The sequence below is a fragment of the Pinus tabuliformis genome, chromosome 3_1, assembly GCF_031772625.1.
Source record: "Pinus tabuliformis cultivar Carrire ecotype Pingquan chromosome 3_1, CPIR1, whole genome shotgun sequence".
Lineage (NCBI taxonomy): Eukaryota > Viridiplantae > Streptophyta > Pinopsida > Pinales > Pinaceae > Pinus > Pinus tabuliformis.
In genome coordinates, this window is record NC_142301.1 from 711,261,201 (window position 1) to 711,276,189 (window position 14,989).

Sequence of the window (14,989 nt, forward strand, 5' to 3'; positions counted from 1 at the left end):
TCTTCAAAAAAATTCTGAGCCTTTTTCCCAATTTTATTCTTGCTCCTAGCCCAAACTTCCTAAATATTTACGCCGTAAGGCGTTCCCTCTGAGAAAGACCTCCCTAAAATGTGACGTGTGCGATCCTGAGCCATTGATTATGTGTGTTAGATGATTGGAGTGTTTTCTGCCGTTCGTTTAATCTATTTTTTCCATAGAAAAATAGTTTTTTTCCATGGTAATGGGCCATGAAAAGCCAGGACTGGCCTGCTGGCGATGAGACTCTTCACAGAGACTGCCTGCTGGCGATGAGACTCTTCACAGAGACTGCCTGCTGGCGATGAGACTCTTCATGTCATTCTTCCCTGCATACGTAGCAGCCTTGTGCTGTTACATCAATACAACCCTGGCCCGCCGTTTTCTAGGCTCGTCCAGATCATCCACGGTATCACGATATCACGCACTGCAACGTTCGCTTATCATTCGGAGCCTCTCTCTGCCCCAAAAGAAACTCCGAGATGGCGTCCCTTTCTTCCCAATCGAATGCCACCGTTTGCCCCCCAGTTACAGTAAAGCATACGAAGCTTTTCATCAATGGAGAGTTTGTAGATTCAGTTTCAGGTATTTAATTTCTTGATCCATTGCACAGTATTTTAAAGTCAAATCAAGATTTGTGTTTAGATCTTTAGGGCTGATTTATTTGTATCGTTGCAGGGAAAAAGTTCGAGACTTTGGATCCTCGAACAGGGAAAGTGATAGCGAGCGTATCAGAGGCCAGGCAAGAAGATGTGGATTTGGCTGTAAAAGCCGCTCGCGCAGCATTTGATCACGGGCCATGGCCTCGCATGTCTGGCTATGTAATAATTGTTATTAAGACCCTTCATCTTTTGCTGCATTATGTTGTTTTCTTGTTTTTTTCTCTTTTCCCTTTCTTTATCAATATTGTTCATCTTCTGCTATATTTATATTATGTTGTTTTCTGGTTTCTTTTCTGAGTTTTTTCACTTTATTCTTTTAATGGATTAGCTTGCTGCCGGTTCAGGAAAGAGGGTGCATTCTTCACAAGTTCGCGGATCCACTCTATGGCCTCATCCACTCTACCGGCCATCACAAGACCTGATATGAGGGTGTTGTAGTTTACTGTATTCATCTTGCATCCTCTAGCACGCATCTCATCAAGAAGCTTGAAAGCATCATCCATCCTTCCAACCTTTCCAAGAGCATCAAAGAAGGCGTTGTAAGTGTAAACATTTGGATTACAACCTGAATTCTTCATCTGTTTGAAAAGATCCCAGGCAATACGCATATGGTCAGCTTTACATAACCAATCAATAAGAGTATTGTAAGCAATAGTGTCAAGAGCAACGCCTCGATCTTTTGATTCTTCAAATACTCTGTGAGCGTCAAACACTCTTCCTGCTTTGCATAGGGATTTGATCAGAGAGCGTACCACATATATGTATTGACTACCACCCTTAGCCAACATTTCTTCATAGGTCAAGATTGCCTCATCCAACCTGCCCACTCTGCCCAGGCCATCAATTAGGGCTGCACAAGCAACATCATCGGGAAGCAGTCCCATCACATCATAGAACTCCTTGAACACTCTCAAAGCATAATCCATTTGCCCAGCTTTTGCAAGCCCTGGCAAAACAGTACCCATAGTTACAAGGTTTGGAGAAAATTTGTTTTTCATATCTTCAAAGAGCTGGCAAGCTTCATCAATTCTATTTGTTTTTATGAAACCATCAATTAGTATGTTGTAAGTTATCTCATCAAGGTAACACCCATTTTCTGTCATCTCTTGCATTATCTTGAAAGCTATATCTACCTCTTTATTCTTACAGAGACCATTCAACATTGAATTGTGTGTAATAACATTTGGTGGGCATCCCTTTTCCCTCATTCGTTGAAATAACTCTATTGCTTCCTTAACCTTGCCATCTTTGCCAAGCCCATCTACCAGAATATTATATGTTATAACAGTGGGGGGAAGATTCATCTGCTGCATTTTGTGAAACATCTCCCATGCCTCGTCTGTTCTGTCTTCCTTGTAAAGAATATCAATCAAAGTATTGTTAGTGACAGTGTCTGGTTCACACCCACTTTCTATCATCTTCAAGGTCATCCCAATAGCTTCATCCACTTTTCCCGCCTTGGCATAGCAGCATATCATGATATTATACGTGATTACATCAGGGGACAGACCTGTCCGTTTCATTTCTTCAAAAAGTTCATTCACTTCTTTAATCCTTCCTACCCTCCCGAGGCTATCTATACAAACATTGAAGGAAACAACATTTGGAGAAATTCCTTTTTTCTTCATCTGCAGAAACACGTCATATGCTTCATCAGCCTCACCATTCTTTCCATGATAATCAATGAATAAGCTGTAGGTTAAAGATGTTGGATCACACCCTCTATTGTGCATAACCTGAAAAAACTTCTGTGCATCCTCCAACCTGTTATTCTTAAGAAGACCTCCAATCAACGAATTGTAAGTATACAGATTGGGAGAACTCCCTCTCTCCACCATTTCATCCAACACTGCAAGTGCCTCATCAATTTTTCCACCTGTGCATAGGGCGTTGATAATAGTAGTAAAGGTAACTACAGTTGGAGCACATCCATCAGCTATCATCTCGTTCCAAAGCTCCCATGCAGCATCGACAAGGCCACAATCCCCATATTTATCTATCAAAGTATTGTATGTGATAGAATCAGGATTACATCTGTTGCTTCTCATCTCTTTTAGTAATGCTGTCGCCTCATCCAATCTACCTGCATTACAGAGAGCATCCATTAATGTGGTGAACAACACAACATCCGGTTTGCAGCCCTCCTCCTTCATTTGTCTCCACAGGCCCCATGCTTCATCGACCTTGCCAGCTCTCCCGTGTATTTTTATGCAGAGTGTGAAGGTGTACACATTGGGTCTCAAGCCAAATTTTCGCATTTCAGCCAGAAGTCCCATCACCTGTCCTGTATCTCCCATTTCTCCACAGGCACCCATTAGTACAGAATAACATTTTAGGCTTGGCAACAATCCTTCCGAAATCATCTTCCTGTACACCACCACGGCTTCTTTCCGGAACCCTGATTTGATTAGTAATCCTATAAGACCATTGTAAGCAAAGTCACTAAGCATAAGCCCAGATTTCTTCATCTTTTCCAGGGCTGAAGGAATTTGCTCCAAACCACCTGCTATTCCGAGGTTGCAGAGAATTATTAAATAGGTCTGGGAATTAAGTCTACAGCGTTGCTTTTGCATCAAATCTAAAACGCGTGCCATCTCCTTCACCATGCGGGCTCTTCCGAGGATTTCTAGCATGGTATTGTAGGAATATGTGGTGTGCATAAATTGTTCTTGTCTGGCAGCCGAGAAGAAAAAACCCAATGCCTGCTTTGGATCAGAATATGATTTAAGGACTTGTATTACATGGTCGGAAGTTAACCCACTGGCAGTACCTGCCTGATGTATTGGCGGGCAAGTCGTGTTAATTTTGGGATTTGGATGCGCGTTAATTGCCAGTACAGTTTGTACGCAAGAGACCTTCATTGAACACAAATTGAAAGATAATGCCCCACTTGTTTTTCTTCCTCTTTTGGACCGAAAGTGCCCCACTGTAGCAGACCCTTCTCCTACTCCTGCTCTGTATGTACAACTACAGACTAATTCCACTTCTCTTCCATTGGAAATTCCTATTAAACATGTCTCCATTACTCCTACCACGGATAACTAAATTACAGCAATTCAAAGGGGCCCAAGGGTTTACTGTCTGAAATGCAAATAGATTTTCACAGAATGATAAAAACATCAGACACAATCAGACTAACCCGTTAAAAGTATGCGTACAGGGCATGAAATTCAGAGGCAGAGGAGATTGAATTCAACACAGTAACACTTTACAACAATGAACTAACAATATTCATGATGAAAATAGCAATATAGAAGATTCATCTGCATAATGAAGGTGGCAATATGGGAGATTCCAATCACTTTCCAAGGCATTTTTTAAAATGTGGATGTGACAAAAGGTTGTTGTGGAAGGTGTTGTTTGTATATGGGAAATTTCTTGATCATTGTGTATAATCCTAATGTTGATAGATATGTCTACTAAGTGGTTCCAGTTAATGGGGCATTGATTTGAGCGTTCAATATATTCTTATGCTTTATCAAAGTATTCTTTTGTTGTATTTGTGTTCTTCAATTTATGCCTTACGGCGTTTCCTTTGCAACATCTGGTGCAAATGCTAGTTGAATAGAATGTATTTTCCTAATTTGGAGGACAAACGACTTTTTATATTAATTATCTTAATTGAATGGAAAGTCTTTTTCGAATTTGAAAGGCCTGCCACTTTCTAAATTATTTTAATTGAATGGAAAGTCTTTTCCACTTCCTATATTAATTATTTTAATTGAATGGAAAGTCTTTTTCTAATTTGAAAGGCAAACCACTTTCTAAATCATTTTAATTGAATGGAAAGTTTTTCCCACTTTCTATATTAATTATTTTAATTGAATGTAAAATATTTTTCTAATTTGAAAGACAAACCACTTTCTATTTTAATTGAATGGAAAGTTTTTTTCTAATTTGAAAGGCAAACCACTTTCTAAATTATTTTAATTGAATGGAAAGTTTTTTCCACTTCCTATATTAATTATTTTAATTGAATGGAAAGTCTTTTTCTAATTTGAAAGGCAAACCACTTTCTAAATCATTTTAATTGAATGGAAAGCCTTTTCCACTTTCTATATTAATTATTTTAATTGAATGGAAAATCTTTTTTTAATTTGAAAGGCAAACCACTTTCTATTTTAATTGAATGGAAAGTCTTTTTCTAATTTGAAAGGCAAACCACTTTCTAAATTATTTTAATTGAATGGAAAGTCTTTTCCACTTCCTATATTAATTATTTTAATTGAATGGAAAGTCTTTTTCTAATTTGAAAGGCAAACCACTTTCTAAATCATTTTAATTGAATGGAAAGTCTTTTCCACTTTCTATATTAATTATTTTAATTGAATGGAAAATCTTTTTCTAATTTGAAAGGCAAACCACTTTCTAATTTAATATCGATTGGGCGGCATTTCATGAATTCGAACTGTTTAAGCTCCCGTCTGCTCAGATTTCTTTTATTCGATCCCAGCTTTGACACTTCTTGATCACATATCCCGTCATGATAGGAATAGGATCCTAAGTATTATGCCGAAACCCCGGCCCCTTATAAAATGATATAAAGGTAAGATTCGATTCGTGTTATCTCCACTTCACCTGAATCGAAGGAGCGGCAGGGGTAAATAAGAGATAATGGCAATTCTGATGGAATAAGGTAAGCAATTGCCTTGCATCACCCTGCCCATTTCCAGTCCCACACCAACAGTAGAATCATCTAAAGTGGCAGAGGTAGCAGGGGCAAAGAGATAGCCTAAAAAGAACAGAAGTTTACCCACCGGTTCATTCAAGTTGATCCCGCAGAATTAGATCTTCTCATTACAGAGCCAACATTGATGCTAGTTTAAGATCTAGTCCCAGTCCCAGAGATAGTTTACCAAAAGAAAGAGATAGTTTCCCTTGATCCAATGGACCTTTTTGACCGATTTGTTTCACCGGGAGTTGACCTCATTGATTCGATTGAAGTTCGAGCCACGACATACCCAGTAAAAGAAGCAGAGGTATAGGTCGCTAGAGCACGGGCAGAGGCACTACTAGTAGCTAAGGCGGCGGTAACAGAGCCATACAAAGACCCCAACACATTCTTTCATTTTTCAGCCCCACTCGCGTATTCTCATTCTTTATGGCCCATTCCCTGCGTTTCATTATGGTCTGGCGTCACACATTTGATTGCTCATTAAGGAGAAATGAGTTGAGTCCTCGATCAAAGGAATGGAATACTCCCAAGATATAGACCGACCCACTGAACCCACTAAAGGGGATAACTGATCTACTTGCTCAAAAAAGGGAAAGCTCAAAGATAGAGTACCCAGCGTCTTTCTTGATACGTAATAGGATATGTTATCACTCAGGTTGTCCTTAAAGCTCCTTAAAGGATACGGCCGAGGTAACCACAAACCAATCTTTGGACTGCAGGTCCTAGCCTACCTGCAATCAGAGAGGGATCTCTCTTTATAATTCAACTTTGTTGAAGATGATATTAGGCTAGCTAATGAGTTCAAGGGGGTTTTGTTTATGTTTGGTGGGATGGGGGATTCTTTCAAACAGAGTTGGGATGCGTGGTGTGAGAAGTTCAAACCATTGGGCATGGAGTCGTGGATTAGGCTTGCTGTTGCGTTTTCTTGGTCACAAGAGGAATATAGAGCAGGATAGCTACACATAAAACAATATCAAGCTGGAATAAGGATGGAATGAAGGTCAGTGAATGAAAGGCAACTAAGTAGCTCTCATTATGCTAACAGAGGGAAGGTGAATGAAAATTTATATAGGAGCAATCAAGGATTCCTAAACAACATTCATATATGAAGGAACTAGTGTAAATATGAGCCAATCAGTATTCATATTCAGGACTAATTCAGAGGAAAACATAGATAAATCACAGAAATTGAGAACATAATACAACTAAGTGAGCTCTGAACTATTCTTTCTTTCTGCTATTTAGATAGTGAAACAATGATGGCATAAAACATATAAACTGTAAACAGAGATAAGAAACACTTATTGGGCTATGTAGAAGCGTTAGGATTCCATAGTCACTCTTTAGTCATTAAAACACAACAGCCAGTTCATCTCCCAAACATTCCAGCAATCTTTGATTATAGAGACTCTCAGAAAATACAGTGCAAGTCTAGAGAGGAAGTTATCGACCAACCAACCCTTAAAACAGTGCAGAGGGTGGTTTAAATAGAAAATATTTACAAACATCCCTTGAACAGGTGTCAAGGGAGAAAATATCTCAAAATATCTATCAAAACAGATTCAAAAGAGATCTGTGCAATAACTGCTTCTAATGCTAAGTTGTACTAGAAATAAATGCAACAAAATATCTAAAACAGGTGTTCATGAGGGAGCAGCCTCATCAAAATGGCTCTTTAGGTCTGCGCATGGTCTCGCAGCTTCAAAAAAGGACTGAAAGAGTGCCTTGAGCCACGCGCTGTCCTCTGTGTGATAACTGTGCTTTTAAGGAAGCAGCGCTGCTCCAAAAATATGACTGGGAACAATGTCTCTTCAATAACTCTGCCTTGAAAGCCTTCATTTATGCCTTTAGGTGGCTTTAAGGCAACAAAAGAAGTGTTGGTGAGCCTTAATGGCTGAATGATGCTTTGTTGACTTTGTTGGGCTTGCTTTGCCTTCATCTGCTTTGAAAAACTGGACTGATACTCTTTGCCGCATCCTGATACACTTTGGCACTGAATCTGGGCCTTTTCTCACCGCTGATATGCTTTAAACTGTCTAATCGCCCCTTTATCTGCCAATTAAATGCAAAAATAACTGCTGCAAAGACTTCCGTGGCCTTTGGGATGCTATCGGCGCTGGCCGATTCAAAATAGTATTAAACTCTGAAGAAATGCCGCAAAAAGGAGGAATTGCATGCTGCTGATCGTGCTGAGGCCGAGACTGGCTTCTGGAGCTAAACAGGGCTTTGGAGCAATCCATAATGGCTTAAGGATGCATGAATTTCTTTAACTGGAGCCGAGTGCGGGCGCTAGAAGAAACCCTGTGAAAAATGGCCGCTTTCCTTTTATAAGGCAAAAATGCCTTAAAACATGAAATTTTACCAAAACTAGGGCGGGAGCGATCACTGTTCATTAGATTAAATCATAGCCGTTGGATCTGGCACGGGCTGATCCAACGGCTGGCGCTAACTCGCATCGGGGCGGACCATTGGTCCCAACATGTAAAACCTCCGAACTGCCGCAGACCCGAAATGCCTTGAGGCTGCCCTTTATAACTTTTCGGCTCCGCCATATCAGAGCCTTCCCTTTTTGCTGTACAAAGGATCCTTACGGACCCAAAATCCTTATTGTGCCACGCTATAATTTATTTCGGCTCCTCCAGTAGGACATGGGGAGAGCCGCGAACAGATCATGACCGTTGATCTGGGAGGGCGATCGGACGGCTGGCGCTAACTCGCATCGGGGCGGACCATTGGTCCCAACATGTAAAACCCCCGATGAGTGAAATAGCTGGCGGACCCGATCTAATTATAGGCCCTTCTTTATTGCATTTCGGGTCCGGCCCATCGGCGAACCCAAATCGGTGGATTTACAATGGAACAGGTCCGCGGACCCGAAATCCTTTAAACTCTACTACATTTGTTATTTCGGCTCTGCCATATCAGAGCAATCCCTCTTCGCTGTGTAACAGGCTCCTTTCGGACCCGAAATCCTTATGCGCCGTGCCTTAATTTTATTTCGGCTCCGCTGGTCGGAGCCATATACATGGGGTGACCGCCGATTACATATGGGCCATTCATTTGGGGCCCAAAAATGGATGGCTGTGATTAATTCGGCAATTCGCTATCGGCGGGGTCATGGCGCTGCCACATAGAAACGCCGAAATGTGGCGGACCTGATATGCTTTTACCAGTCCACTTTATATGTTTTCGGGTCCGGCCCATCGGCATTATGCACCATGCCTTGAGACTTAATCATTTCGCTTATATATGCCACTGCCCCCTCCCGATAGCGATATCGTATCGGAGGGGAATCAAATAGATCCTTTTCTCATCGGGGCATGCATTTTATTAAAATGCAAAGGAAACATGAATTCGGAGGAGTTATATATGGTGTTTGAACATATGATTGCCCCCTCCCGAGAGCGATATCGCATCGGAGGGGGACCCAAAGGACCCATTTCTCATCGGAGCCATTATTTATTCAAAAATGCAAGTCTTTTGAATTCAGAGGGGGTAACCTTTATGATTTTGCTTGGATTCTAAGGCATCAGAAGGGGTCCGATGGCCAAAAAAGGGAGGATTTTGTCATTTTTTGAAGGTTTTTCATGGTTTTTGCATTGTTTGCATATTCTTATGCCTTGGAAGGAGTCCAAAGGCACTTAGGAGGAAAGTGATGTGGTTTTGAGAGGGGTTTAGTGGCCAAAGAGGGTTTCATACTTTATAAAGTCAAACCAAGGTCAAAGGGGTGATTTTTAAACATGTGAAGGGGAATTATGCAAAGGAATGAGTCCTTATGCACTTGGGAGATAGTTAGGGGGGATGAAGGGTTCTATGCATTGGAAAATGTCCAAAATGCATGAGAAGATGGTTTGAGGGGGCAATGAGGGTTCTTGCTGAGTTTCAGATAGACTTAGCAATCCCTAAGGATGCATATGGTTATTTTTCAACGAGGGGGAGGGATAAGTATATAGGGGAGTTATGTATATAGTTTTAGTAGGGGAAAGGGAAATAGATAGGGAGCTACATAATAAAGTTAGTAGTTAACATGACAAAGATGAGAACAAGCGCTAAGTATGATGTCTTAGGCTATCAATGGGGGAAAATGACTGATAGAAGAAGTGTAAGCATTCCTTGAGTGAAGTAGATCTCCACTAAGGCAAATGATATGGAGAATGATGAATCTAAGAGGTATCAAGCAGATCTTGACCTCTTTTGGGGGAAGTTAGTGAGTGATTTGGGGAAAGAGGAAGAAGGGGAGTTAGACATGCCTCGCTTGAAGTCCTTCAAATGGAAAACTACCTCAAACTTGTGATATGATAGATATAACACTTGACAATATGAAATGGATCACAAGCCATGATTCTGCAACCACAAAGTTACCTACCCGACCTACTCACCTAGCATTTTCTCTTCTTTTTGGTTTAGGTGCACTTGAACTAGCATACCCAGCTTTTCATTCTTTCTTCTTGTTGTGCTCCTATCTACTTCTACACTTATTTCAGCCGGGGGCTCAGATTAAGCTGTTGAGCACCCTTGTTTCTCTACCTATCTACAAATCTGCCAAGATTAAGCTGTTTGGACAGATGTTCATTCTCTATATTATACAACAGGAAATTGAAACCTAGGGAGGCCAAGATTAAGCTGTTTGGACCTCCCTATACTTGAAAACCAATCAAAATGGATTACTCATCAGAACTGGAACACAATAGTGGCATTTAGACTAGCACACTCTCATGGATACTTCTTTGGCCATCTGTAGCAAATATGGAGCATTGCAGCATGCATAGTATGACATATTTGGCATGTAAAAATGTCGATCATGAAAGATGATTAACCTGCTGCAGCAGGAGGCTAACAGGATACCCTTGATTGCTTGATCTCGCTTGGTCCTCTCCCCGAGAGTACCTGCGCTTGCTTTCTCGAGAACCGGAAGTGGAAACTTGACTCCTTGCTAAAAGCAAACTCGAGGGGAAGTTTGTTGCAACCGAGGGTAGCTTGTTTGCAGCTTTCTCTCATCCGAGTAGATCATCAAGCCATCCATCCCTATATTGCGCCTTCATTAAACCCTCACCATATGAATAGTGAGTGACTCCGTCCCTTGTTTATCAACTTTCATGTGTATTTGCCCATTGAGACCATTTGAGGAGTGCTTACCGGAATCGAGAAGACTGCTGCCCTCATTCAAATAAAAGAGTAGAAGTCAGGATTCGATGCCCACTATACCTTGAGTTGAATCGAGCTATCCAAATTGAAAGACTCCTACTTGACTGGAAGGAGTGGGAAAGAAAGGTTGGTAATGCATTCAACTTCTGCAAGAACCTTTCCTCAAGACGAGTTGGTCCAAGACTAGAGTAGAGAAAACAACTAAGACTGGTTTGAAAGAAAGGAAGAAGAGAGACCTCTATTTCACAATAGAGCGGCCTTACGGCACCTCCTCCGCTCGCGAAAGAGTGAAAGAATTCCGACTAGTGAGCTCAGAAACTGCTACTTCGAGAATATATTCCTCAATTAGACTGACTGCTCTGACCTATCGAGGAAAAGAAGAAGCGTGCTCACAGTTGCTGCCTTCAGGATCAGACAAGCCTTCCCTCCTTCAGTCGAACTACTCTGACTTCATGAGAGTCGAGGTAATGAAATTGCTCTCGATGGCTACTTCTAGATTAGGCGAGCTACCCTTCATTCAGTCAATTATGGGTTTCGCAAGTCTTCCTGCTTATGGCTAACCTATGCCTTCCATACAGGAGTTTAAGCACACTCTACGGTCTGGCTTTCATTCAAGCTTGAGACAGCCACTCCTCTTTCCTTCGATTCTCTTCTTCCGGGTTGGAAGTTCGTACTCATGACTGACAGCTAAAACGAGTCATACTTTTGGAAATGCTCAGACGAGGAGTTTACTACACGAGCACGGAGAAAAAGATATGATATATTATACTAAAACAGGGCATATTCACCATCTTAGCCAAAGAGCGAAGGAAAACTACTCTGACCATTACCACTTAAGCAAGTCTTCTCAAAGATGAATCCAGCTTAAAGGGAGGGAGTTCATATCAAGTATGCTCATTAATTACAATGAATTAGAGTAGTTCGCTAGGAAAGCAAGCAACAAGGGAGACAAGACCAGACCTGAAAGCAAGGTCCCGGAGGGGCTTGCGCTTCCTAGTGCAAGGAAGTGCAAGAAATTGCTGTATTCCATCCATAAGCAATAGAGTCAGGCTTGCTCGAACCAAAGGCCCTTTAGGGTGAGGTACGTTAGTGACTCAACTGACAAGGAGAGGTACATTAGTGACTTTTTTAGTTACTTATTTGATAGGGGTACCCAATAAGTAAAATGAATACGTTAGTGACTCGACTGATAAGGACCAGCAATGGGGCTCGACTGATAAGGATGCGTAAGCAGGCTCGACTGTTAAGGACCGGCAACGGGGCTCGACTAATAAGGAGAGGAGAGGATGCGGAGCACGCTCGACCAACGCCCCCCCACCCAATAAGTAAATTGAAACTTTAGGTGCTAACATTAAAGTTAAAATTAAAATAATATTTAAAAATAATAATAATTATTATTATTATTAATTAAATCAACCTAATTTTATTTTATATCAATGTTACAAAATTATATTATGGAAGGGATATTATAAACTTATTTTATATAAACATTTTGAATCAATAAAATTACATTAAAGTTAAAATTAAAATAATATTTAAAAATAATAATAATAATTATTACTATTAATTAAATCAACTTAATTTTATTTTATATCAGGATTTATCAAGCGCCCACAAAAATTAAATTAAGAAAATTTCTAAGTTGTTAACATTTCTTTGAAATTTCTTATCAAAAATAAGTTCATATAAAAGATTCCATGATCTCTCAAGGCTAAATAAATAAATAAAATAAGTTTGAAAAAAAAAATCCCTCTCATGACTACATAAATCTAGAATCAAAAAGCATCTAAGATGGTCATATATAAATTCAAAACTTATATAAATTTTTTTTTATCAATATATAGATATCATTAAATGTTTCACTTTAAAGAAATTATTACTGAGTATATAAAATGTGTAAATATTCGTGCCTTTCTGGCCAAAGTTGTCCTGTAAGTTAAAATGTGAGCCATGGAAGGTATAATGTAGACTGTAAAGCTGAGTAGGAGAGTGCCTCTGAAGAGTTGATAGTCCTGAAGAAGAAGGGGAAAATGATTGCAAAAAACCATATGGAAATCACCACAGGCAGCGTCGCCAGTGCACGCTTCACAATGCTCTTTGTATCTTGCATTCCGATAACCTTTTCCCACACAAAGTATAAGGGGGTGCATGCAAACCCGAAGGTAATGAACTGCAACCATTTCAAATTTCGAAACTCTCATTTATGCTTCGGACACTGCAACAACAAAAAAATTATAATGGAAATTGTTGTTTCAGACCTTGTGAATGAGCATTAGAACGACTGCCAGGTCGCGAAAGCCCGACTTGGGAAGCAAGGAAAGGGCATTTGCGTGATCCAACAGTGTGTCTCCGGAAGTCCAGTAAACTGATATTGCAAAGGGGTAGAGTCAGAGTAAAGACATACAAAGTTGCCAGCATGTAAATTGCCTTAAATTTTTTAGGTTTCCACATGGCATGCATTATTTCCCTGTTACCAAAATTGAAGGTCTGTTAAAAGTGGCAGACTTTTAATTTTCAGTAGAAACCCATGAAAGCGAAGAAAAAAAATGATTGGGAACGTACACTGTCACGACGTGACCACCAAAAGTGTAGAGTATATTGGTGGCCCCAGTGAAGTAGAGGACCAGCTTTGTTGGTGCGGAATGCTTTACATCGTCTATTTGCACAGTGTGTATCAAGAAAAAAAACCATTGTTCAATCACCACACTGATCTTCATAAAGCGGTTCTGCGCTGAGAGCCGGAGTTGGATCTTTGTTGATAATCTGGCGAGCAGTAACAAACATTGAAAATTCATTTTCATGGCCTAAAAGAGGTAATCGAATTCTACCTTACATTCTTTGACTCGCTTAAAGAGTCTCCCAGGTCGGAAATTGACACAGTTGAGACGCCGTTCGAATCTCCCAGGCCGGAAATTGACATAGTTGAGACGCGTTGTCGTTGTGATGGGACGTAGCTATGGGGTATGTGATTGGCATTTGCAAGGCAATAATGCAGCAGCTGCAACCAATTTAGATTTGATTCGAACACATAGAAATGAACGGGGAGAATGAGCAATAATAATGAAGTGAGGGTAGTTAGGACGCAACTGAAAAGGAGTCAGTTAAGAGATCAACGGAGAGTAAGGAGTTCGTTATGAGATCAACGGAGGGTAAGGAGTAGGGTAAGGAGGAGTCAGTTATGAAATCAACGGAGGGCAACATTTTAATCATCTAACACTTAATCTGATGGTCTATAACAATGACAGCGAAGCTCAGAAAAAAGTTCATTTCAAATGGAAACGCCTTACGGTGTAATAAAGGATATTTTGAGAGTGTAATTTTTTTTTTCTAATTAAAAGGCAATCTAATGAAATGTATATCAAATATTTATATTTTAAAATTGAAATGAATTTGATTACCACATGGATAAAAGAAAAAACTATTTTAAAATGAATAAACCTTCTGCATTTAATTAAAATCCAATCCCATACAGTTTTATATTTTTTTCGAGCTAGTATCAAATATCTAATATTTTTACTTGCATTACGATTTCATATTTGAAATTCAATACAATATAGGTTTATATATATATATATATATATATATATATATATATATATATATATATATTCCTAGCTAATATCAGATATTCAATATTTATACTTCCATTACAATTTTATAGTGAGAATTATTGACCATTTTAAAAGACTCATAATTACCTAGGGTCAAACTCGCATATTTAATATTTATACTTCCAATACAATTATTGACCATTTTAAAAGACTCATAATTACCCAGGGTCAAACTCGCGTATTTAATATTTATACTTCCAATACAATTATTGAACATTTTAAAAGACTCATAATTACCCTGGGTCAAACTGGAACAAGATGTGGCCAAGCAGGGGTTAAATTTGACGGGTGACCCTACCCGTCAAGGAATTTTTTTATGACGTTTTTATTTTTAAATTGCCCATCATATGACTTTTAAAATTTATTTGTACAAGTTTCATCTAGTTTCAAATTGTACAATAAAAGAACAATAGTTGTGAAATAATTTTCAAACCAAAAACATAATGTGCATGATTTCTCGGTTGGATACAACGACCCTTTTGGTGGCTCCCCCAACAACCGACTTTGCAGACAAGAAGTTGTGTTCAACCTCATTTCAGACAAAACCCAACAGTCTAATGCTATTTACTGCACAAACCGCTGTTGAAATTCCAGTCCAATTTTTTACAACAAATACAAAACAAAGCTCAATTTTTTACATAACCCACTACTCAGAATTCAGCTGGTTTAATATCCCACTAAAGACAAATGGATTCAATGCATCAAGCTCTACTGAAATTTCAAACATATAAAAGACTTACTGCGCAAAATTCATGGGTGTAAACCCCTTACTCAGAATTCAATCACAGCAAAATCCTGTGATACCCACTTTCCAATGCAAAACCCAATACTCAAACATTCATTCAATGCGAAACCCAACAGTCAAATATATGGACAGAACT

General features: G+C 39.6%; 1 protein-coding gene and 1 pseudogene across 1 annotated transcript; both read right to left on the reverse strand.

Annotated features, from left to right (window-relative positions):
• The window catches only part of LOC149189210 (auxin transporter protein 1-like), a 220,527-nt pseudogene extending 207,110 nt beyond the window's left edge, over positions 1 to 13,417 (reverse strand).
• Positions 986 to 3,880, reverse strand: LOC149189212 (uncharacterized). Its single transcript, XM_089412388.1, has one exon. It carries the CDS (start codon positions 3,698 to 3,700, stop codon positions 986 to 988), a length of 2,715 nt encoding a protein of 904 aa, XP_089268514.1. The 5' UTR covers positions 3,701 to 3,880.
• Positions 13,418 to 14,989: the final 1,572 nt, after the last annotated feature.

Coding starts and splice junctions, on each gene's coding strand:
- LOC149189212 (XM_089412388.1), bottom strand. CDS start 3,700: ATGGAGACATGTTTAATAGGAATTTCCAATGGAAGAGAAGTGGAATTA.